The sequence below is a fragment of the Pleurodeles waltl genome, chromosome 2_2 (assembly GCF_031143425.1).
Source record: "Pleurodeles waltl isolate 20211129_DDA chromosome 2_2, aPleWal1.hap1.20221129, whole genome shotgun sequence".
Taxonomy (NCBI): domain Eukaryota; kingdom Metazoa; phylum Chordata; class Amphibia; order Caudata; family Salamandridae; genus Pleurodeles; species Pleurodeles waltl.
Window position 1 is genome coordinate 521,513,101 of NC_090439.1, and position 23,466 is coordinate 521,536,566.

At 44.3% G+C, this 23,466-nt stretch overlaps 1 protein-coding gene across 8 annotated transcripts in view; it reads right to left on the bottom strand.

Annotated features, from left to right (window-relative positions):
* The window catches only part of ZNF521 (zinc finger protein 521), a 711,353-nt gene that overhangs the window by 62,221 nt on the left and 625,666 nt on the right, over positions 1-23,466 (bottom strand). For all 8 annotated transcript variants that reach the window (XM_069220047.1, XM_069220044.1, XM_069220042.1 and 5 more), the window contains one exon: positions 16,001-16,116. In XM_069220047.1, coding sequence (XP_069076148.1) covers positions 16,001-16,116 — 116 coding nt within the window. The remainder of the gene's footprint in view (positions 1-16,000; positions 16,117-23,466) is intronic.

The window sequence follows — 23,466 nt, forward strand, 5'->3', positions numbered from 1 at the left end:
CTTACTAATCTTTCTTGACCTGTCATCTGCGTTTGTCACTGTCAATCATGAAACCCCTATGAACCTATTAGAACACAGGATGGGTCTCTCCAGTGCAATGTTAAAATGTTTTTCCTCCTTTCTTTACAACCTATCTCAGCACATTCTAATCAATCCCCGTTCTTTCCAATCAAGTTCAGTTATGTTAGGTGTCCCCCACGGTTCTACTCTCTCCCTGACACAGCTCAACCTGTATGTGGAGCTTGTGACCAAAATCCTCAAACTCTTTCACATCTCCTACCACAAGCATGCAGGTGATAGTCCACTCTACATGAAAGCTGCCTCTCCTGATGACATCAACATCCTTAATAACACCTTGACAAAAATACAACACTTGTTGACTAATAACCACCTCAAACTTAATGCCCTCAAAGCAGAATTGTTATTGATCTCACCGCGTGTATCGCCCCTAGCGTCAGTGAATGGTTACCACATCCAGCCTTGAACTATACCCCACACATCATTGACTCAGCTAAACCCCTGGGAATAATCCTGGAGCACGCCCTCTCTAATGCAAAATTACATCAGTGAAACCACCAAAGGAGCTAACCATCAACTACATGCATTAAGGAAACTAAAACCTTTCCTTCCCATGGCTGATCTCAAAACAGCGGTTCAAGCACAGTAGTGCTCTCCATGTGGGCCTTCTGAAAAGCAAACTAGCACCACTGAAGGCTAATTTGAAGGCAGCAGCTAGGCTCATCACTGGCTCAAAAAAAAGAAATCATATCACTCCGACCTCCAATCAGTGAAATGGCTACCCTATGATGCTTTGATCCATTTCAAACTTGCCTGTATGACCAATACAGCACTGCACCACAACACCCCTCATTAACAAGCCCAGAAACTGATCCTATCTGGCGGAAACAGATCTTCCAGAAGCAGCTACCTTCGACTTAAGCCACAAAAATTCAACAAAAAGAAAATGTGCAATTGATCCTTTTCTGGAATTGTCCCCAACATCTGGAATACTCTTTCTCCAGAGACCAGGTGCCACCCTTCCACGTATATCTTCAGAAAGGAAGTAAAACTTCAACAATCCAACACATTTTTCTCACACTGAGGCCAGACCTCCATCTCCTCATGCACAATGCTTACCTACCTGACGCTCTATTTTATCATGCCTTCGTCAACACCACCAAGGCCTGAGGAGTTTTTCAGTTTCCAAACCATCAACGCACTGCTCTTATTGAACTTTTCCCTTGCCAGTATTTATGAATGACTATGTGTTCCTGTCTTTCTTCTGATTACTTGCTTATGTAACTATTGCCTTCATGACCTTTACCACTTAAATGTTTATCATTTATCTTTTGTATCATAACTATCCTTCATTGGTATGGAACAGCATTTTGTCACCTGAAAGGGTCTTGTTCACCCTATATAAAACTCTATAAACATATTAAATAAAATGGTGATTGTTCACCAACTGCTACCCAGGCCAGCAACCTCACTTTTATCATACAAATAGCCAGGAGGGAAAATTGGCTTATACGATTATACAACAAAAGATTGTAAAGATTGGCTGTGCTACCACATTCACACATCACAATAACGTGAATGTCATACTCAAACCTTCTTTTGTGATTGGCTACAAAACTCCAGTTAGTAGAGAACAATGCAGCCTGCATATTGATAACCAGCATCTTCTGAGAGCACTTAACCCCACTTTGAATAATTTGGTCTGTCTGTGGTGTGCTCGATCCAATTGTTTGCCTTTGAATACTTATTTAGCGAGTGAGAGTATTTCTGTCTCCACTGTTACTTAAAATAACCTATATTTAAACTGATTAAATCCTCAGATGGAGCACATCTAAACATCCAACAGTGGCAAGCTATGATACTTTGCAGGTTGCGCCATCTGTATGAACTTACTCACACAAACGTAGGACTCATACCAAGTATTACACTGTATTAGTCATTCGTCAAGACCTACTTCTTCCAATATGCATTTTATCTGCTAAAGTTGTATACTTCCTTCAATGTTGTTGTTGTTTATGATAATATCTATTGTGCGGGTTGAGGCTTGTCTTACTTTAAAGTCCACTTCTTAAACGTCATCTCGATGTAATCCATGTGAATGGAGATTATTTGGTGTTCATGTTTTATGCTAACATTCTTGCACTACAAGTGGATAAAGTAACATTCAGTGAAATACATATTTTCTATTTGTTTTGGAAACGAAAAACATGCTAAATCATACAGTAGATTGAGTTCCTGTCGCAAAACTAAACGTGAAGAAGAGGAGAAGGTAGTACTTATTTGCTTATTTGTTTTCCCCCAATCTCCTAAAATATAATTGGAGAGGGAATGCTTTCAAGATCACTTGCTTTCAAGGTCACGACCTTACTGACACATATTTAAGTTGGTGGAAAACAAACTTCAGGTTTTAATTTATGGATGGAGCACAGATGTCCATTAAATATAGTTTTACATCAGTGGCAAAGAGAGCAATTGTGTGTTTTCTTCTTGGCTGTGTAGCTCAAATAATTTCTGGCCCCTATTAAGTTTGGCTAAATCATATGTAATTCTTGTAGACACGGTCGGATATAGCAAACCGTTTCTGAACATTTTTATTTTGGTGTACCTAACCACTTTCCATTGAAAACTATTATTTGTACAGAGAAATACAGATCTCCTAATAAGGTTCTCAGTTTGAAACCAGCTGGGTGGTTCGACCTACAGAAAGATATCAAGAACTGTATTCAGATTTACGAGGCAGGCTAGGAATATAGGGTGAAACCGGACACTAGTGTCCCTTGAGTCTTGATTTCGGTGATAGATTAATGAGTTGTCACTGGAGTTGAACTCAATATCCTTAGTCCTACGGTAGCAAAAGGTGGGTGGAGATACACATCTTCAAATCAATGCATCTAAATCATCATTTTAACATATGAGTTGTTAATAATAAAACAGAATTTAGCTTTTATATTTCTGAGAGATGACTACATTGTGACATTTGATATGTTGTAAAGATCCCTTCTTTTGGGAGCACACATAAACTTGGTACAACTATACATTCTCTCTACAGGGGCAAGGGGACGCCACATGACATTCTTAGCATTGCTTGTATGTCAGCTTAGCAAGAATTGGTGCTGAACGTTATCTGGTTGAAATGGAATGAGTCAATATCTGCAAATGTTGCAGTGAATCAAAAGATACTTAATATTGCTAGTGAGACATGGCTCTCAAGGCCAATCAGAATTTGGGAAGGTCGATTAAAATGATTGCAGACAATGAGTTTTCGGTTGTAAATGCAGTCACTGCTTTGTCAGTGTCTGTATCCCTTTCATCTGTGCACTGTCGTTAATGTATTTTTTGGTACAAAACTGAGATTGTATTGACTCACATTATGGTACATGGACTGATCGCAAAAATATATTTTTTGTACTTTTTTTGTCCAGGAACAATATTGTATAAGACTGTCCACCAAAATCCTTAACGCAAAATTAAACAAAAACAACAGCGATAAATTACGCTTAATTACTGACTGGAAAGATGTGCAATACAAATGAATCGGCAAAACTGAAACGCATCTCCTCATCTGCATATTTATTTGCTGGGCTGCTTTTGAGAGGAAGATGTAGAAATAAATATTGGCTATTATTTTCCAAAATGCATGCGCGGTTTTTGAGATTGCAATTTTAGCAAACGCCAAATGACCTTAAGGGATCTGTAAACAAAATATTCATTTCTTATGAAAATATATCTGAAACCTTCAGATGGAAGTTGATATTCAAGCCCAACTGCAGGCAAGTAATAGTTGCATAGATTCCGTTCACTGAGAAGGCTGCTTGTCCGGCGCCATGCCTTCCAGCTCTTTACGAAAACCTTTTAAGACCCGACCCAAGTAGATCCGCCCTCCTGCCACATATTGCCCATATTTAATCCACTGAGTATGCCTTCCAAAATCAATTATCAACTTTGCTTTGTCTATGGAACAAACTCACCAAGTACAGCCATCCCTTTCTGTGGTTGGCTGTTTTTGGAATATTTCCAATTTACTAATACATTTACAAAATTTGACATAATTTTTCAAACGTGGTTTGATTAGGGCCTTGTTTAGAAGTGCACTTGTTAATCTGATCATGTCTTGTGTATCACCTTTAATGCATCTGTATTTAACTAAAAATAGTGAGTACACTCACAAAAATACAATGAAAAAGCTCATTTTGGGACAGCACAACAAATATGCAGCATATATACGAGGCCCTTGCACCTCCTTGTGCCACATTAGTGTAATTTTTTTAATGCTAATGTGGCATTAGGGAGGCATTTTCTTCATGCCGTATTTACAAAGTGGTGCAATGCCAGCATTTCACCACTTTGTAACCCCTTGTGCCACATTATGCCTACGGCAAGCATAATGTATGCAAGGGGGTGTTCCCCGTTTGGAGGACCAGAAAAGTGGCACTTCCATTGTATTCAATGCACCTCCCTTAACTTTTGTGGATTAGCGAAATAATTTTTGGCGGAAATCCACCAAAGCACCACAATAGCATCAACATTTTTGACGGTATTGGCCTAGCGTGTGCCATGGTGCGCTGTATTGGAAATACGTCAAACACATGGTGTTGTTAGGAAGGTGCAATGGGACACATGAAACGTGGCACATCATCTATGATGTAGCATTTTCTTGTAAATATGACCCTATGTTTTTAAATGATTTATTTATTGTGTTCTCCACAAATTACAAGTTTAATGAGACCAATGGAGAGCTGGAGGAACTTTCAAGATCTGTAGAACTGATGAGGCTGTGGGACTGCAGGAGAGGAGGGAGATTCCACAAGCTGAAGGTTTTTCTCAAATAAAGCTACACAATTTTAGTGTGAATTCTTCCAAAAAATAGGATAATCTATTAGGAAACAGGGCCGCAACGGGAAGCAGGGAAAAGGAGATGCTAAACAATGCTGTGCAACGCTGCAGAATGTTCGGTTAGTGGCCAGAAAATGAATCCAATTTTTCATTCTGTCATTATAAATATTTCAGTGCAAATGGTACTGATTTTCTGCAACTGTGGTTAAACAACGGACACCACGTGAACACATCTAAGCAGCTGAAAAAGAGGTACTAGGAGAAAATTAAAGGTTACCATCTCATTAATTACCTACTTTAGGCTTGCAAGATTCAGGAAATAAAGTCAGCGGCGGTGTTGGATATGAACGGGAGAGACGAAGAAAAAAACATTTACTCTGCCCTTCTTCTGACAGTTTCTCATAAAATATCTGCAGTCCATCTATCTTTTAGTACTCCAGGCTCCTCTGGAGAGCAGAAAATAGTAGTTTAAAGCTCACTTCAGCGCCAGTCTGCAGGAGATTGCTTTCCACAGGACCCCTGCTGACGGAGGCCTAGGGGAAGAGGCCCAGGAGTTATTCAATCAGCTCGAGACTCTGGGGCGGCTGGGGGTCCTTTGAGGGCTGATTATAAAGCTGCCCTCCTGTTGCCTGCCTCGGAACAGAACAAAATGAACAGACACTCGCTGAGTAGATTCTGCGAGGAGGAATTTCACCTGTCACGGAGTTTGTCAGAATTTCAGGATTTATCTTTGAGCAAAATTAATAAAACACCAACAAGGATTTCAGCCAGGCTACTGGGCTGTGTCATGTGAAAGTGATCTCTCACCTAAGGAAACCTGGATTCTGAGCTCAAGCCAGTCTTGCCCTACTTTATACTTTGGAACTTAAGCAGAACACTGTTACTGTGTCACAAACCCTGCTTGGTGGGGGCGGAGGGGAGGGTGCTTACAGTGCACTGAATGGTAGAAACAATCTTTTTTTCTGCAAAGCTTAGCTGTTTTGACTTGGTGATGCCATTCTTGGCTCTTTTTCAGGACAAGTTGATATCCACAGCAACAGAACACCCTCTTTTTTCCGTGTATTTCTGTTTTTTGACAAGGCAGGTCCCTTAAGGCAGCACATATGGTAAATCCACATGCATGCTTTTCAGGCCTGGTTTTGATTTATCTGTTTTAATGGACTGATTCATCTCCTTCGAACAGCTAATGGTTTGCTGCATCTTCTTGCCACATGTGCAGGACAAGAGGCCTTGAAGCCCTGGACCGTTTCCTGCAGCTAGGTAACAAAGGCTTGTTATGGCACTCACTTTAAGCCAAGTTCATAAAGAGAGCTGCAATTAAGTTTGGCAGAAACATAAATGGAAACCCTTAAAACCACCAGGACTATTTTTGTATGCCTGCAACCTCGCATCAAATTCAGATCTCAAGTTGCAGGAGACCATTATCTTTAATCCCATAAGAAGGTGGCTTCAACACAGCAAAGAAGTCATGCCCGAGCATGTGCCAAACCTTTCAATGCAGTTGTGACTGCACGTGGCAGTTACTATTGGAGAAAATGCCTATATCGTTCGAGGTACTGTAGTCTTTCAAGTTTGCACACTACGGACAATTGCACAGCAAAAGCAAGGTTACTCCGCATGACCTAAGCAAAACCCGTCACCATTTTTAAAACTGACTCCTTGAACAAACTCAATGAGTTCCCTTCATAATCAATCTAAACTCCTGTCTTGAATCCACTTATACAACACAAAATACCGCAATAAGACTCCATGATAATAATTTGATTCTACATATTGCTTCATGACACACCCCTGCCATGCAGGAGACCTAGAAATAGCAGCCAGTACTATCACTCATTTTAATGGCATTCAAATTATTGACTTAAGAATGATGGAAGGCCGAATCAGCTTTGCCGAGGCGTGAACTCATGACCTTCTGGACACCAGACTTATCAATGAGGACATGGCAAGTTTTGAAAGTTCGTCATAGTATACAATTCCACCCTCCCTCCTCAGACCAAAGTGCAGGTACTACAAGGTAGTCCAGCGTGGAATAAGTTGCAATTGGGCGGTTTTAGAAAAAAAAATTCTCTTTGAAATATAAAGAAAAATGCAGAAAAAATACGGAACAGTACACAGCAACCTTTAGAAGGATACAGTGGCTCTGACAGCTTTGTCACTGAGAGAGCTCAGCAAAGAGCAAGGGGGGGGCACAGCGAAAGCGAGAGAGAAGAGGCAAAAGGGAAATAGAGGAGGCAGGAGAGGGGCAGCGGGATACCCCGCAGGGGATGCTCATAAGTGAAAGCACAGATGGTGGGAGGGGCAGGGTGCTCTCAGCAGGCTACAGTGGAGATGCATTAACTCCACAGAGGACCGAGGGCTTCCCACGAGTAAAGTAATGAATTATAACTGAGTAGGGAGCGAGTTCTTAGTACTGGCCTGCCTAATGACACACAGCCTTTTCTATTTTTCCATACCGTCACATTTGACTGAACTACAAAGTTAAAAAAAGAGAACTGTACAATTGATGCTGTATTCTGAATGTACAAACACAGCCATATTATAGGTGTCAAAATCAATCTATCTCCCTCTCAAGATTTATTTTTAAACTCGGGAATTTTGACAAATTAGATCTTCTTTCCTGTGTTTCTCCATGCTGCCAATAACGACAGCAAGGCCTAAAGCTGTACCTGTTGGGCGCATAGGGATTTTTTAAGTAAAAAAAAAACAGCGGTAGATGAAGCTTAATTTACTGCAGATGCTCCCATATAGTTGTACTACAATGTGAATAATTACAGTTAAGGGCATTGGTCTATTGTGTATGAATGCTTAGTACACTACATCACTAGGCACATCCAAGTGTAAGTGTACGATTATCCGCAGGATAAATGTTGCAATACACCATTTGCAGCTCATATTTTTACACAAACCCAAAACAAATACAATAAAAAAAACTGGGCAAACATTCAGCAAACCGAGGCTGTCAGATCTGTTTTTCCCAGTAGGAGAAACTCCATATGACCTTAAAATGTTGCTGTCATTATGGGGTGAAGGCTGAACGCCTGTCACATAAACTCAGTTTTAATTTGTATAGATAATAGGCCTCAAACGAGTAGCTCGAGAAGTACTAGTAACTCACCAATACCCTTTCCAAAGTGACCAGGTACTCGTTCGCTCCGCTCTAATTTACCCCATTAAACAACTAAAGCCCCTCTTTCCGGGTATGCATGGTCCCCCATCAGCCCTGCATCCATACTGCTCTGCAATGTGGACATACATGGCTGCCATCTTGCAGTGCCACGAGTAAGAGGCTAAGGGAACAAGGAGGGAATTACTTTAGCAAAGAAACTCTGCCTCCAACAAGCCAATACACATATAGAAAAAATAGAAAAATGCATGGCATATGGGCAGTAAGGCAGCATGAAAATCAAGAAGCTTTTAGCATTTTTTTTCTAATCGCTCTATGAACAGGGCAACTAATTCCTTGCAGATATAACAGATACTTGGACTTGGATAACCATGTCATCGGAGAAAACTCAAGGACAAGAAGGCTTTCCATAAGTGTATGCTGGAACCTTAACACAGGGGTTGGGACCACATACTATGGAAGGTATGTACTGAACCGGCTAGGGCAATGGCTAGGCACATGACAGAGGCAGGGAAGCAACTCCTTACCTTCCATTGCTCTTGGGTTAGTAGACTCTGGAATATCATTGTCATGGCATAAACAACCCACAGTATAACCAACTCTGAAAATAAATTCATAGTCACGTGGAAGCAACTGATTAACTATCATTCATTACTCGAATTCACATAGTTCACAACACTCCCCAGGCTGCAGGTGCTGCAGCTGTTCGACTACCTGCCCTACAATACACCTGCTGGGCAATGTAACACTTCCTAACATAAGAACCAATGCTCTACCCTCCGGGTTTGCCCACAAAATGAAATTATCCCTTGTCTTCTGAAACACCAATGCATGCACGATATACTGCATGACACAGGATGTGTCATCCCTTCCTTCCATTGTGTTTAGTTGTATTCGGGGGTCGTTCATAGATGTGTGCATGGGGTGAAATCTTTTAAATAATCAAGGCTATGTGATAATGGCTTGGACAGAGGAAAATCATGCTTGCCCCATGCGCCATGAAAGAGGCATGCAACCAGTAGCCAGAACAGAGTCACCTGAGACTGGGTCGCAAGGCGCCACAGAGATAATGTGTGCTTTAGGTGCAGGATCAGCCAGGAGATGAGAGCAGGGGCTGGATCTAGAGATGACATTCACTTTTGAGTCTCACTGTGCATGTATCTTTGTGTGTTTATGGATGTGTTTACAGGTATATGTGTGCCTGTCTGTATGTGTGCTTGACATTGTGTGTTTTCCCAATAAACAGTGTTGCTCCCTGGAAGCTCTGCTTAGTGTCAAGAACCACCAAATATATATGTTGCTTTTCATCATATGGGGTTTAGCTCTGGAACAACGGTGTCCCTGCCTGCCATAATAGTTGTCACCCATATTTTGGGCATTCTTGATCTAGTTGTGCACACTAGCATCCATTAATGACATATAATAAACATGACTGGCATTTTTTTTCCACTCTTGACAAAATGGTGGCCACCGCTGGCATAATAATGGCTATGACTTACATATTATGAACATCCGAACCATTTTGGTATCCAGTCGTGGCACAGTGGTGCCACTAATATAATGGCGAGCGTTATTGGCATATTATAAGCTTCCCCGTAAAGCCTGGGTATTTGAAGCAGATTCTGTCCGTTTGAAGTATTAGTATATTTGAGTACTTCACGAAAATGACTTGCTAAAATCTATATGTAATGGTCAGTGGGACACTTCATTCAAAACGTGTCACCAAGTTTGGTGGATAGCGTGACCACCTGTTAGACTTTTCATCCTTGGCGTGGTCTCCCTTAACTTTTTGCCTCTGTTCCCCAGGTTGTTGATGTGTGCTGGACTCTGAATTTACTGTTTTTGTTACTCTGGGCACTTTACCACTGCTAACCAGTGCTAGAGTGCAAGTGCTCCGTTGCATAATGTGTATGTAATTGGCTTATACAGGATTGGCATATTTGATTTATTAGTAAGTCCCTAGTACAGTGCACTAGAGGTGCCCAGGGCCTGTAAATCAAATACTACTAGTGGGCCTGCAGCACTGGTTGTGCCACCCACATAAGTAGCTCTGTAATCATGTCTCATATCTGCCACTGCAGTGTCTGTGTGTGCAGTTTCTAACTGTAAATTCGACTTGGCAAGTGTACCCACTTGCCAGGCCTAAGCCTTCCCTTTTCTTACATGTCAGACACCCCTAAGGTAGGCCTAGATAGCCCCAAGGGCAGGGTGCAGTGTATGGTTAAGGTAGGACATATAGGGGGTGATTCTAACTTCGGCGGGCGGCGGAGGCCGCCCGCCGAAGTTCCCCCACCAAAATACCGCTCCGTGGTCGAAAGACCGCTGAGGGTATTTTGGGATTTGCCCTGGGCTGGCGGGCGGCCGCCAAAAGGCCGCCCGCCAGCCCAGGGCAAATCAACCTTCCCACTAAGATGCCGGCTCAGAATTGAGCCGGCGGAGTGGGAAGGTGCGACGGGTGCAGTTGCACCCGTCGCGTATTTCAGTGTCTGCTAGGCAGACACTGAAATACTTTGTGGGGCCCTCTTACGGGGGCCCCGCGGCACCCCCTACCGCCATCCTGTTCCTGGCGGGCGAACCGCCAGGAACAGGATGGCGGTAGGGGGTGTCAGAAACCCCCATGGCGGCGCAGCAAGCTGCGCCGCCATGGGGGATTCTAAGGGCAGCGGTAAACCGGCGGGAGACCGCCGGTTTACCCTTTCTGACCGCGGCCAAACCGCCGCGGTCAGAATGCCCTGCGGGGCACCGCCGGTCTGTCGGCGGTGCTCCCGCCGACCCTGGCCCCGGCGGTCTGAGACCGCCGGGGTTAGAATGAGGGCCATAGTAATGTGTTTTATATGCCCTGACAGTGAAATATTGCTAAATTTGTTTTTCACTGTTGCAAGGCCTGTCCCTCTCATGGGTTAACATGGGGGCTACCTTTAAATCTGATTAAAGTGTAGATTCCCTTTGGGAGTGGATGGACATGTGGAGTTTGGGGTCTCTGAGCTCACAATTTAAAAATACATCTTTTAGTAAAGTTGATTTTAAGATTGTGTGTTTTAAAATGCCACTTTTAGAAAGTGGGCATTTTCTTGCTTATACCATTTCTGTGACTCTTCCTTTTTGTAGATCCCCTGTCTGGGTCAGTTTGACAGTTGGGCTGGTTGCACCTCACACTAGACAGTGACACAAAGGGAGCTGGGGTGTAGTCTGCATTTCCTGATGGGCCATCTGTGCTAAGAGGGAGTGGAGGCTTGGTCACTCACACCTGAAAGGGCTGTGCCTGTGCTCACACAATGCAGTCCCCAACCGCATGGTGAGTGCACGTTCAAAAGAGACTTCACTTTGAAGTAGGCCTACTTTAAAGGAGAAATTGGGTATAAGAAGGACACTCAAAACCACAGACTTTAAGAAACACTTCTGGAAACAAGAGGAACCTCTGCCTGGAGAAGAGCTGAGAAAGAAGAGCTGCCCTGCCTGTGACTGTGCTTTGTGGAGCTAGCCTGCGGTTGCTGCTTCTGCCAGAGTAAGAGGGCAAACACTGGACTTTGTGTGCCTTCCATCTTGAGAAGAAATCTCCAAGGGATTGATTTAGAGCTTGCCTCCTGTTGTTTGAAGTCTCAGGGACAGCAAAGACTTCACTCTGCCAGCACCTGGAGTCTCTGGAAAGACTCCTACTCTGCCCTAAGGTGCCCATCCAGTTCCTGGGACCCTGAAAGGAGAAACTGGCAGCCTAAAGAAAAGGAAATCCACGCACAGAGTGCCCTGCAGGGAAAGGATCGACGCAACTCCGATCTGCGGCTGAAGAAACAACGCGCCGCCGGCTCCGCAGCTGAAAATCGATGCTCGCCGGAAACGCGACTGAAGAATCAACGCACTGAGCAGGAGAAACAACGCGCAGCATCGCTGACGGAGGCTAGGAGATCGCAACCCGCACTGCGTGGTTTTCGGATCATCGTGCGGCTGGATTTCCGACTCAAGTACCGCTGGCTGTGTAAAAACAATGCAAAGCCTGCCCGGACCCGAGAGTGCTGACCGGATCGATGCATCGCTCTCCTGTGGAGAGAAGAAATGACGTGCCCCAAACTGGCAAAAGGAGAAACGAAGCAAAGTCCTGCTCGTGAGTGAATCAACGCATCGCAAGCCCTTTTTGACACGCAATCGCCCATGCAGGATTATTTTTGACGCACCCAGGGTACTTTTTCACGCTAACAGTGTTAGTGTGTGTTTAAAACTACTTAAAGACTCTTTTTGCATTTTTATTAATAACTTGACTTGTGTATTGTGGATTTTTGTCATTTTGGTCTTGTTTTGTTTAGATACATATTTTCTATTGTTCTAAACCTGGGTTGTGTCATTTTGTAGTGTGTACATTGAGTTACTGTGTGTGTTGGTACAAATACTTTACACCTAGCACTCTGAAGTTAAGACTACTGCTCTGCCAAGCTACCAAGGGGGGAAGCAGGGGTTAGCCGAGGGTGATTCTCTTTTACCCTAACTAGAGTGAGTGTCCTTGCTTGAACAGGGGGTAACCTGACTGTCAACCAAAGACCCCATTTCTAACACCCACACACTTTGATATGATAAAAGAAGAATAAAATAACTCACGAAATCACACCTAGCTGTGCCGCCTTTTGTCTAAAACCCACTGCATGGCCCCTGTAATTGGACCAGGATGTGAGGAAGTGGTATATATATATATTTATATATATATATATATATATATATATATACAATTCAGAGCAAACTAACTCTGCTCCCAGCAAGCAGGAGCTGTCGAACTGCTCCCGCTTGCTAGGAGCAGAGTTTTTATCTGTTTCCCTGCCCACGGCCATGTGGGCATGGGAAACAGATGAAAGATTGCTCCTGCTAAATATGCAGCTCCCTGCGTGCAGGAGCACTGCTGGCTCCCGCAAGAGGCAAGGAGCCGCCTGGGACTGCAGGGGCCTTAAGTCTTCCCTCCCAGTTCCCATCAGTGTAAAATGGTGATGAACAGCTTACTGAAAGGCTGCCCCAAGCGTGTTTGCCACTGATTTTGAGACATATTATTGATGCACAGGAATATGATCACATCTCCACCAAACAAAGAAGCACTTACTTCTGTAAATCACAAATCATCCTAACGCCTTGCTCATGGCCAAGGCAAAGCAAGTGTGGTTTCTCTGCAGTTCCACCTTACAAAGTTATCAATAATCCTCAATGGAGGTGTTTGCATCCTTGCTCTTTTGACTGCAATAATCTTATGTACTGACACCATGAGCATGTAAAATGACCTCAAAGCCCTGTCTGTTTGGCCTTGCCCAATGTACACTAGTGTATGCAAAGACTTCCCGCCTTTTTCCAGGGTGATAGACAGCTTACTAAAAGGCCTCCCAGCATGTTTCCTGCAGATTTTGGAAACGCACTCTTGATGCACAGGAATTTGATCACATCCCTGCCAAACAAAGAGGCACTTACTTCTGTAAAGTAAATCTTCCTAACGGCGTGCACATGACCAAGGCAAAGAAGTGCGTTTTCTCTGCAGTTTCGCCTTGAAAGGTTATCTGTAATCCTTGATGGAGGTGTTTGTATCCTTGATTTTTTAAGCTCAATATCTTATATAGTGATATTACAAGCATGTAAAATGGCCTAGAAGCCATGCCCGTTTGGCCCCACCCATCTACATTAGTGGTATACAATGTCTTCCTGACCTTTTCTCAGGGTGATGGACTGCTTAATAAAAAGGTCCCCTGAGTGCATTTCCTGCCGACTTTGGAGACGGTTCTTGATGCACAGGAATATGATCCCATCTCCACCAAACATAGAAGCACTTACTTCTGTAAAGCACAAATCATCCTAAAGTCTTGCGCACAGCCAAGAAAAAACAAGTGGGTTTTCACTGCAGTTTTACTTTGAAAAGTTATCTACAATCCTCAATTAGGATGTTTGAATCCTGCCTCTTTTGAGCGCAGTATCTTATGTAGTGATACTAGAAGCATGTAAAATGCCCTAGAAGCCCCACCCTTTTGGTCCAGTCCCATATACATAAGTGTAACGCAAGGTCTTCCTGCCCTTTTCCCAGGTTAATGGACAGCCTACTAACAGGCCCCCAGAGTGCTTTCCCTCCGATTTTGGAGATATGTTCTTGCTGCACAGCATGGGGTTGGGTGTTTATAGGAGGGTAGGCCCCGTGTCCAATCCCGGCTGTGCACTGCTGAAGGCCTCACATGGCACGGGGTTGGGTGCTTAGGAGGGGGCTGGATGCAGGGCCCGACCTAAGGCCGCGTGCGGCAGTGGTTAGATTAATGTAAAGTAATTAACATTACTTAATGTACAAAGAATATCGACGTTCACTGAAAAAAACCAAGGGCTAAAGAGACGTTATAGTTAGGAAATATAATTTTTTTTAAACAGAGAAATTCACTTTAAAAACCAAAGGTCACAGGGGCATTATAGTTAGGCCCACATTTCAAACATGCAAAACCATTGAAGTTCAGCAGTTACAGTTATGGTTATCTCAAGTAACTATAATGTGTGCCCTAAGGTAACTATAACTCTGCAGTGTCCCAGGAGATGGGATCCCCAGGACACTGCTTTGACTCTAACACATGGCTACCTATAATGCTGGTTGGCAAAACTGACTATTGATAATTAGGTAGTTGCCATTAAATACTGGTTGGTCTGAACATCAATAGACACCACTGCTACAACACTAATGGTTACTGCATGATGCAAGTTGACAAGGATATCAACATATAATAGTGGTCTGTGATGTGACTGCAGCACGAAATGGACTGGTAAATGTAGGACAACATAACAGTGGTGCATGTGGAGATCAGACAACAGCAACATTGAATACGTGTCTAACCATTGCCTTGAGTCTTATGACCCTCTAAATATCAAATATCATAGAGATTCTCTGCAATGTCTCACAAAATGTGCATAAGGAAGAGGGTTAGTTGAAAGTTCAGGATCAGAAGATATTGAATGCCCCGAGGTAAGAGTCAGCTAAAGTGGCAGATGAGTTCAAATGAGCAGCAGATCAGCACACATCATTCCCTTTCTTGGTCACACTCCCACATGGACTGACCACATTCCCCACTAAAAAAGAACATCTAAGACATCTACTGAACAGATCATTTTGGGTAAATGTAAGGCACCCTACCATTCAACTAATACAACAGGCTAACATTTCAACCAACATGGTTACCTATAATGGCCCATGTCTTTCCTATGCTAGGCAAAGCGGTCCTGCCAAAGCTAAATTTGGTGTCCAAATAACTCTATTTGATAGTGTAGAGGAGCATCTTCCCGGAAATTTTCATGTTTTAGTTTTATCCATACTAACTATCTGAGTCTAAGGGAAAATAATGATGCCAATTGCTTAGAAACAATACCCCAACATTTTATATATCTAACAATTGCTTCTTTTATAGGTCAACCCTCTGTGCTGCTATATATCCTGTTTGTTTCATCCCACCCCACACATTTGTTCTTGGTTTAACCTTACAATCATTCACTAAATACATTATTCAACATCAAATTCAACTTTAGATTCCACAACCCTTGCCATCCTGTTTGCTAAGATCAAAATGTGGAATGTCAAAATGAGAAATATTTTAGTCGGCTGGATTCTGGTTTGTTAAAATCCAGTCTAGCCAAAATGTGCTAAATGTGCATTTACGTGATTTTAGGAAACTTGTCTTGTCACACAAATAGAATGTTTTTGCTGTACTGAGCATACACTTACTTCGTTCTTTAGGTGTTCTGGAATGTGGTGTGCATTAAATTTGACTTTACTAAAACAGATTTAATCAATAACAAAAAGTCAAGACTAAAATACCAGCACACATCAAGGTGCTTTTTCTATTAATGAAGACTGGTTTCCATGACTCTTTGCCTATATTTTCTAAACTGTGCTCTGCCAATCTGCCATGCCCTTTTTCTTGTCATTCAATTTAAAAAAAGAAGCCTGAGTTAAGAAAGTCATGAAGTAATATCATCCATAAATGACCCGGCACTTCGCCCCTTTAGCACAGTTTACTGACATAATGTTTACTGTACCTGCAGCTCTGTTTGAAAGAAGAACTTCTGAGGACACTGTGTACAGTCATATATCTTGTCTTCTTGTCCATGGGCTGAAAATATATGCTGCTGCAACTTGTTTGCTTGGACAAACACTGAAATTACAAGAGAGCAAAATATTGATTAGTTTATTTCACACAGGAGAGGCATTTTGACAAATGATTCTTTAGTTGGAGAGTTGAGAGTAAGTTACCGACCCAGTTAATATCATTTTATCGATGATATGTATTTCATATAACTCTACAATCTGGACTCAGATACTCTCTAGTGACATGCTAATATAGCCCTTTTGAAAATCTGTGCCTGTCATACACATTGTTAGAAATTGAGTCTCTAGTTGGCAGAGGTATGCACCCTGTCCAAATAGGACCCACAATTCTGGTCAGGGTAAGTAAGATCTAAATCTAAATTATCCTGTGCTCACCCTCTGGTAGCTTGGCACAGAGCAGTCAGGCTTATCATAAGGGGCAATGTGTAAAGCATTTGTGCAACACTTAAATTATAGTAAGACAGTGAAAAACACCACAAAAAGACTGCACACTAAATTAGAACAATTGAGAAAATATATCTGGGTAAACAAGACCAAAATGACAGAAATTCAATAAGTTGAACTCAAGATGTGAGTTTTTAAAGAATAACCTGCAATGCAGTGCTTAGTAACCAATAACGCTAAAAGGTTACTTGAGGTCCAAGAGTCCAGGGTAAATCCAAAGTTCAGGCAGACCGTGATAGAGGGCAGGCCGGCTATAGGACCCACACAGGGCACTCTGAAAAGTACCTTGGCTGGAGGGCTGCATTGACAAAAAGGAGGCAGTGCGAAGGCGATGCGCCCGTACTGATCCGTGCATTCGGGGATTCGTCATTATCGAGCTTCAAAGTTGTTGAAATGGGATCCTCAAAGTTCAGCATCAGGCCCTCTGCGATAGAGTTAATGCGTCATCATTGTGCTGGGCAGTGAAGGTGATGTGCTGGAACTGGTGGTGATGCACCGATCTTGAGCCACACAGTCTGTGATGTGGAATCCTTGATGTCAGTGGCAGTATAGATGCATCGTCGTTGAAGGAGGATGCAGCAGTTCCGATTGGTGCAACAAAGTTGATGCATAGGTTTTTGCAAGAAAATAGCTGCATAGTCCCCTTTCAAGGCCCAGGACTGGAATGACACCTCTTGACAGGACATGACTGACAGTTGACAGAGTCCAGAAGCTACAGTTGGGAGAAGTCTTTTATGGCCTTGAGATTTCAGAACAGGAGGCAAGCCAACAAGCCCTCGAAGTCACCTGATTATTGTGAGGATGTAGAGAGCTAAGTCCAGTCCTTCTCGCTCCCAGGCAAGAGGCAGCAGGCAAACGCAGCAAAGCAGTTTGGCACAGTGACAGTCCCTCCAGGCTCACAGTAGTCCTTCTTCCTGGCAGAATGTCCTAAGATCCAGGAGTATACGAATTTCGTGGGGTTTGGGGTCCAGTAATTATATGAAGTTGAGACTTTCAACCAGGGGTGACTTCAAAGAGAGTCCTTTGAAATGCACATGGTCTCTGCCATTCGTTCCCTGGCTTCATTGACTCAGTTGTGTAGCCATTTTAGCTATAGCTCCATGCACGTTATTATATTAGGCCAGCTGCTGTGCACCTAAATATATTTTATTCAGCTTCATTTTATTATTGTTACAATAGCCACTTTTACGGTCTTATTTTATTTTCTGTTTATCAAACTTTTTTGCCCAGGCCAACACTCTGTTCTTAAACATTCTTACTCACTCTGTGCTCTTGCCAAGGCTCTACAGGGAGTTGTGCAGCTATTTGTGTAGGGATAGGCGCAGTCCTATTCAGGTGCAAGTGTTAGCTCCTCTCCCCCATCTAGCCCAGGAAGGCCTATTAATCAGGTTTTGAGCCATCAGGATGTAAATGTCACACCCCAGCTCCCTTTGTGTGTAACTGTCTAGAAGGAATGCACAAAACCCAGCTGTCACCCACCCCAGACAAACATACAGAGACATGCAAAGGCACAAAATGGCTAAAAGTGGCATTGTCAGGCTTACAATTTAAAACATGCCTTCATCATGAGTTGTGATTTTAAATTGTGAGTCTAGGGACACCAAACTATACATTTCTATATTTTCCCAATTGTAAATTACACTCAAAGACTGTTTCAAGATAACCCCAATGTTAACCTATGGGAAAGATAGGCTATGCTGTAGTGAAAAACAAATCTACTAGTTTTTCACTACCAGGACATGTTAAACTTAAAAGTACATGTCCAACTTTTTGAATACACTGCACTGTGCTCTTTGGGCTACTTAGGGCCTACTTTAGAGGTGACTTACATGTAATACAAATGGATGGTTTGGGCTGGGAAATTGGGCACAATTGCCAGGTCGAAATAGCAGTTTAAACCCTTGAACGCCACGGACGTAATGGTTACATCCAGGGGCGCAGCACTGGGGCACCACGGACGTAACCATTATGTCCTGGTACCAGCCCTAGGGGGAAGCGCTAGGGGGCCTTCTACTCCCTCCCAAGGGCAAGGATGGAAGGGGAATCACTTCCACTTCCACTCCCCCCCACCCCTCTCCCAGTGACGTCTGATGGTGTCAGCGCTCGATCGCGCACTGACTTCATCAGAGGCCACCCCCATTGTTGTGGAACGATCCACGATGAGGACACCATCAAGGTCATGAGCACCATCCACTCCGGATCTCCCTCTGACCCCTGCCCCACCACATATTCAACAGAGGAAGCTGCATCATCGCCCCCCAACTCAGTATGACCATCAACAGCTCCTTCGAGACCACCACCTTCTCGGAGAGCTGGAAGCATGCCGAAGTCAACGCCCTGCTAAAGAAACCCAACGCGGACCCCGAAGATCTCAAGAACTACTGACCCATCTCCCTCCTCCCCTTCCCGGCGAAGGTCATAAAGAAGATCGTCAACGGCCAACTGATTCGCTTCCTGGAGGACAACAATACCCTGGACGCCTCCCAATCCGGATTCCGGAAAAACCATAGCACAGAGACCACCCTCATCGCCGCAACTGACGACATCAGGACCATGCTTGACAAAGGTGAAACTGCAACCCTCATCCTCCTGGACCTCTCGGCCGCCTTTGACACCGTATGTCACCACACCCTCCGTACACGTCTCCACAATGCAGGAATCTGCCCCAAAGCCCTGGGCTGCATCACATCCTTCCTCTCCGGCAGAACCCAGAGAGTCCGCCTCCCTCCCTTCCTCTCTGAAGCAACCAAGACCTTCTGCGGTGTTCCCCAAGGATCCTCGCTCAGCCAAACCCTTTTTAACATCTACATGACACCGCTTGCCAACATCATCCGATCCCCCAACCTCAACATCATCTCCTACGCCGACGACACTCAGCTGATCCTCTCACTCACCAAGGACCCCGCCACCACCAAAACAAACCTCCACGCTGGAATAAATGCCATTGCCAACTGGATGGAGAGGAGCTGCCTAAAACTGAACTCAGACAAGACAGAGATCCTCATCCTTGGCTCCAAACGCTCCGCATGGGAAGACTCCTGGTGGCCAGCCGCCCTTGGAACTGCACCAGCGCCCACCAACCACACACGCAACTTAGGTTTCATCCTAGACTCAGGGCTCACCATGACCCAGCAAGTCAACGCCGTCTCATCCTCCTGCTTTAACACCCTCCGCATGCTCTGCAAGATCTTCAGATGGGTCCCCACCGAAACAAGGAGGACGATCGCCCACGCCCTCGTCAGCAGCAGACTGGACTACGGCAACGCACTCTACGCGGGAACCACGACCAAGCTCCAGAAAAAACTACAGCATATACAGAACGCCTCTTCACACCTCATCCTCGACATCCCATGCCGCAACCAAATCTCAGCCTACCTAGGAGACCTACACTGGCTCTCCGTCAACAAGAGGATCACCTTTTAACTCCTCGCCCACGCTCACAAAGCACTCCACAACGCTGGCCCTGCCTACATCAATGAGCAGTTCACCTTTCACACTCCCAACCGACAACTCCACTCCGCCAACCTCGCTTTCGCCTCCGTCCCTTGCATCCACCGAACTGCAGCCGGCGGCAGATCTTTCTCCTACCTCGGTGCCAAGACCTGGAACTCACTCCCCATCCACCTACAACAGACCCAGGACCTGCTGACCTTCAGGAAACGCCTCAAGACCTGGCTGTTCGAGCAGTAGCACTTCACCCTCCCCCCCATCAGTGCCTTGAGACCCTAGCGGGTGAGTAGCGCGCTGTACATTGATTGATTGATTGATTGAAAATCAGCTTCCAGCACGATCGGAAGAGATACACTTGCATTTCTCATCCGATCGGGGGTGCGGGCGGGTAGAGAAACATGAAAGGAAAGGCCTTTCCTTTCATGTCTTTCTGAGCATTTCTGCAGCGCAATCCTACAGCGATCGGGCTGCAGAAATGCCCACTAGATACCAAAGTTTTTTTTTTTTTAATAAATAACGAAGGGGAGCGATACCTTAGGCAAGGGTCGCTCCCCTAGGGGGCAAATTGTTTTTAGGCCATTTCTGCCCCACCGGGGGCAGGTCAGCCTATTTTCACTAGGCCAATCCGCCCCCAAGGGGGGCTGAAACCACTAGACAACAGGGATTTTTTGTCGCAACACTTTCACGAAAGGGGCGAGACTCCTTAAACAAGGGTCGCTCTCCTGGGGGGCAAATTTATTTTAGGCCATTTCTAACCCTCCCTTGAGGGCACAAGGGGGGCAGAAACCACTAGGCACCAGGGATTTTTATTGTTTTATTTTATTACAGATTGGGAGTGACCCCTTAGGCAATGTTCACTCTCCTGGGGGGCAAATTTATTTTAGGACATTTCTGCTCCCCTTGGGGACAGATTGGCCTTTTTCTATTAGGCCGATCTGCCCCCGAGGGGGGCAGAAACCACTTAGGCACCAGGGATTGGTGTGTGTGTGTGTTGTTTGTGGGGGCAGCCCCTTGAGCAAGGGTCACTCCCCATGGGGTCACATTACTGTTGGCCATGTCTGACCCCCTTGGGGGCAGACTGGCCTATTTATGTAAGGCTTATCTGCCCCCAAGGGGCAGAAGCCCATCAGACACAAGGGAAGATTTTTTATCCAAAAAAGAGGGTTGGGTATGGCCATGCCCCCACCCCAAATAAATAGGGACAAAGTTGTTCTACCCATCGGTGGGCAGATGGGTCCATTGCCCCCGATCCACTTCCCACAGGAGGGCAGAAAGCCTACTAGATGCCAGGGAATTAAAAAATAAATAAAATAGGGGGGTCGTGACTCCCAACCAGTATGGGCATGGTTATGCCCCCATCCCAACTGAAGGGGGTAACAGTCTTTCAGCGCTCCCCCAGCACACTAAAACATCTTAACCCAATGGCAAGCAAGAGGACATTTGATTATTTTGGGTTTTGGTTTTAGATTTGTGCCAAGAGAGCTTGTCTAATTCTCAAAATCGTCCCACTTGGAATGGTGAGGGCTGCACTTTTTGGACTTTGGGATGCTGCCATGTACAAAAATCTACAAGACCTAGACACATCTGAAAACAAAACATCTAGGTGAGTCCAGGGTGGTGTGCTTCACAAGCACCCCGCACCATTTTCATAACCACAATGCCCTGCAAACCTCCAACTGTGCTTGAAATCACACCTTTTCCCACATTTTTGTGATGGAAACTTCCGGAATCTGCAGGAATCCACAAAATGTCTACCACCCAGCATTGTTTCATCTAAAGCCGATAAAAATTCTGAACCACCTGTCAGCATAATTGTTTTTTTTTTTTTTACAAACTGTCCTTTTGGACCCGCTTTAGTTCCCCCTGAATTTTGACATGTTTTTGGCTCTTCCCTGTCACAGGCACTTGGCCCACCTACAGAAGTGAGATATCATTTTTATCGGGAGACTGAGGGGAATGTTGGGTTGTAGGAAGTTGTGCCGGTGCAACGATCCCACACAGAAATGTGGGGAAAATGTGATTTTTTAGCTAAATTTGAGGTTTGCTGAGGGTTCTGGGTAAGAAAACATTGAGGGATCAAAGCAAGTCACACCTCCCTGGACTCCTTGGGTGTCTAGTTTTCAGAAGAAATTTCTGGGTTTGGTAGGTCTCCCTAGATGGCTGCTGAGCCCAGGACCAAAAATATATGTGCCCCGCAAAAACAGGTAATTTTGTATTTGATCATTTTGAGGTGTCCACATAGTGTTTTGGGGCATTTCTGTCGCGGGCACTAGGCCTACCCACACAAGTGAGGCACCATTTTTATCAGGAGACTTTGAGAAATGTTGGGTAGAAGGACGTTTGTAGCTCTCCTCAGAATCCTAATGTGAGGAAGAAGTGTTTTTTTGCCTTATTTTGAGGGTTGCTAAGGATTCTGGGTAACAGATCCTGGTGAGAGTGCCACAAGTTACCCCATCCTGGGTTCCTCTAGGTGTCTAATTTTCAGAAATGATCAGGTTTGCTAGGTTTTCACAGGTGCCAGATGAGCTAGAGGCCAAAATCCAGAGCTAGAGGCCAAAATCCACAGCTAAGCACTTTCCAAAAAACACATCAGATTTCAATGTAAAAATGTGATGTGTCCATGTTGCGTTTCCTGGGGCATTTCCTGTCGTGGGCACTAGGCCTACCCACACAAGTAAGGTGCGATTGTTATCTGGAGGTTTGGGGGAATGCTAGGTGGAAGGAAATGTGTGGCTCCTCTCAGATTCCAGAACTTTTTATCACCAAAATGTGAGGTATAAGTGTTTTTTTTGCCAAATTGTGAGGTTTGCAAAAGATCCTGGGTAACATAACCTGGTGAGAGCCTCACAACTCACCCCATCCTGGATTCCCCTAGGTGTCTAGTTTTAAAAAATGCACAGGTTTGGCAGGTTTCCATAAGTGCCGGCTGAGCTAGAGGCCAAAATCCACAGCTGGGCACTTTCCAAAAAACGCGTCAGATTTCAATGTCAAAATGTGATATGTCATTGTTGCGTTTCTTGTCACAGGCATTAGGCCTACCCACACAAGTGAGGTACCATTTTTATCGGGAGACTTAGAGGAACATAGAATAGAAGAACAAGGGTTATTGCCCCTTGTCTTTCTCTACATTTTTTCCTTCCAAATGTAAGACATTGTGTAAAAAAGAAATCTATTTGAGAAATGCCCTGTAATTCCCATGCTAGTATGGGGACCCCGGAATTCAGAGAAGTGCAAATAAACACAGCTTCTCAATACCTTATCTTGTGCCCATTTTGGAAATATAAAGTTTTCCTTGATACCTATTTTTCACTCTTTATATCTCACCAAATGAATTGTTGTATACCCGGTATACAATGAAAACCCATTGCAAGGTACAGCTCCTTTATTGGCTCTGTGTACCTAGGGTTCTTGATGAACCTACAAACCCTACATATTCCCACAACCAGAAGAGTCCAGCAGACATAACGGTATATTGCTTTAAAAAATCTGCCATAGCTGGAAA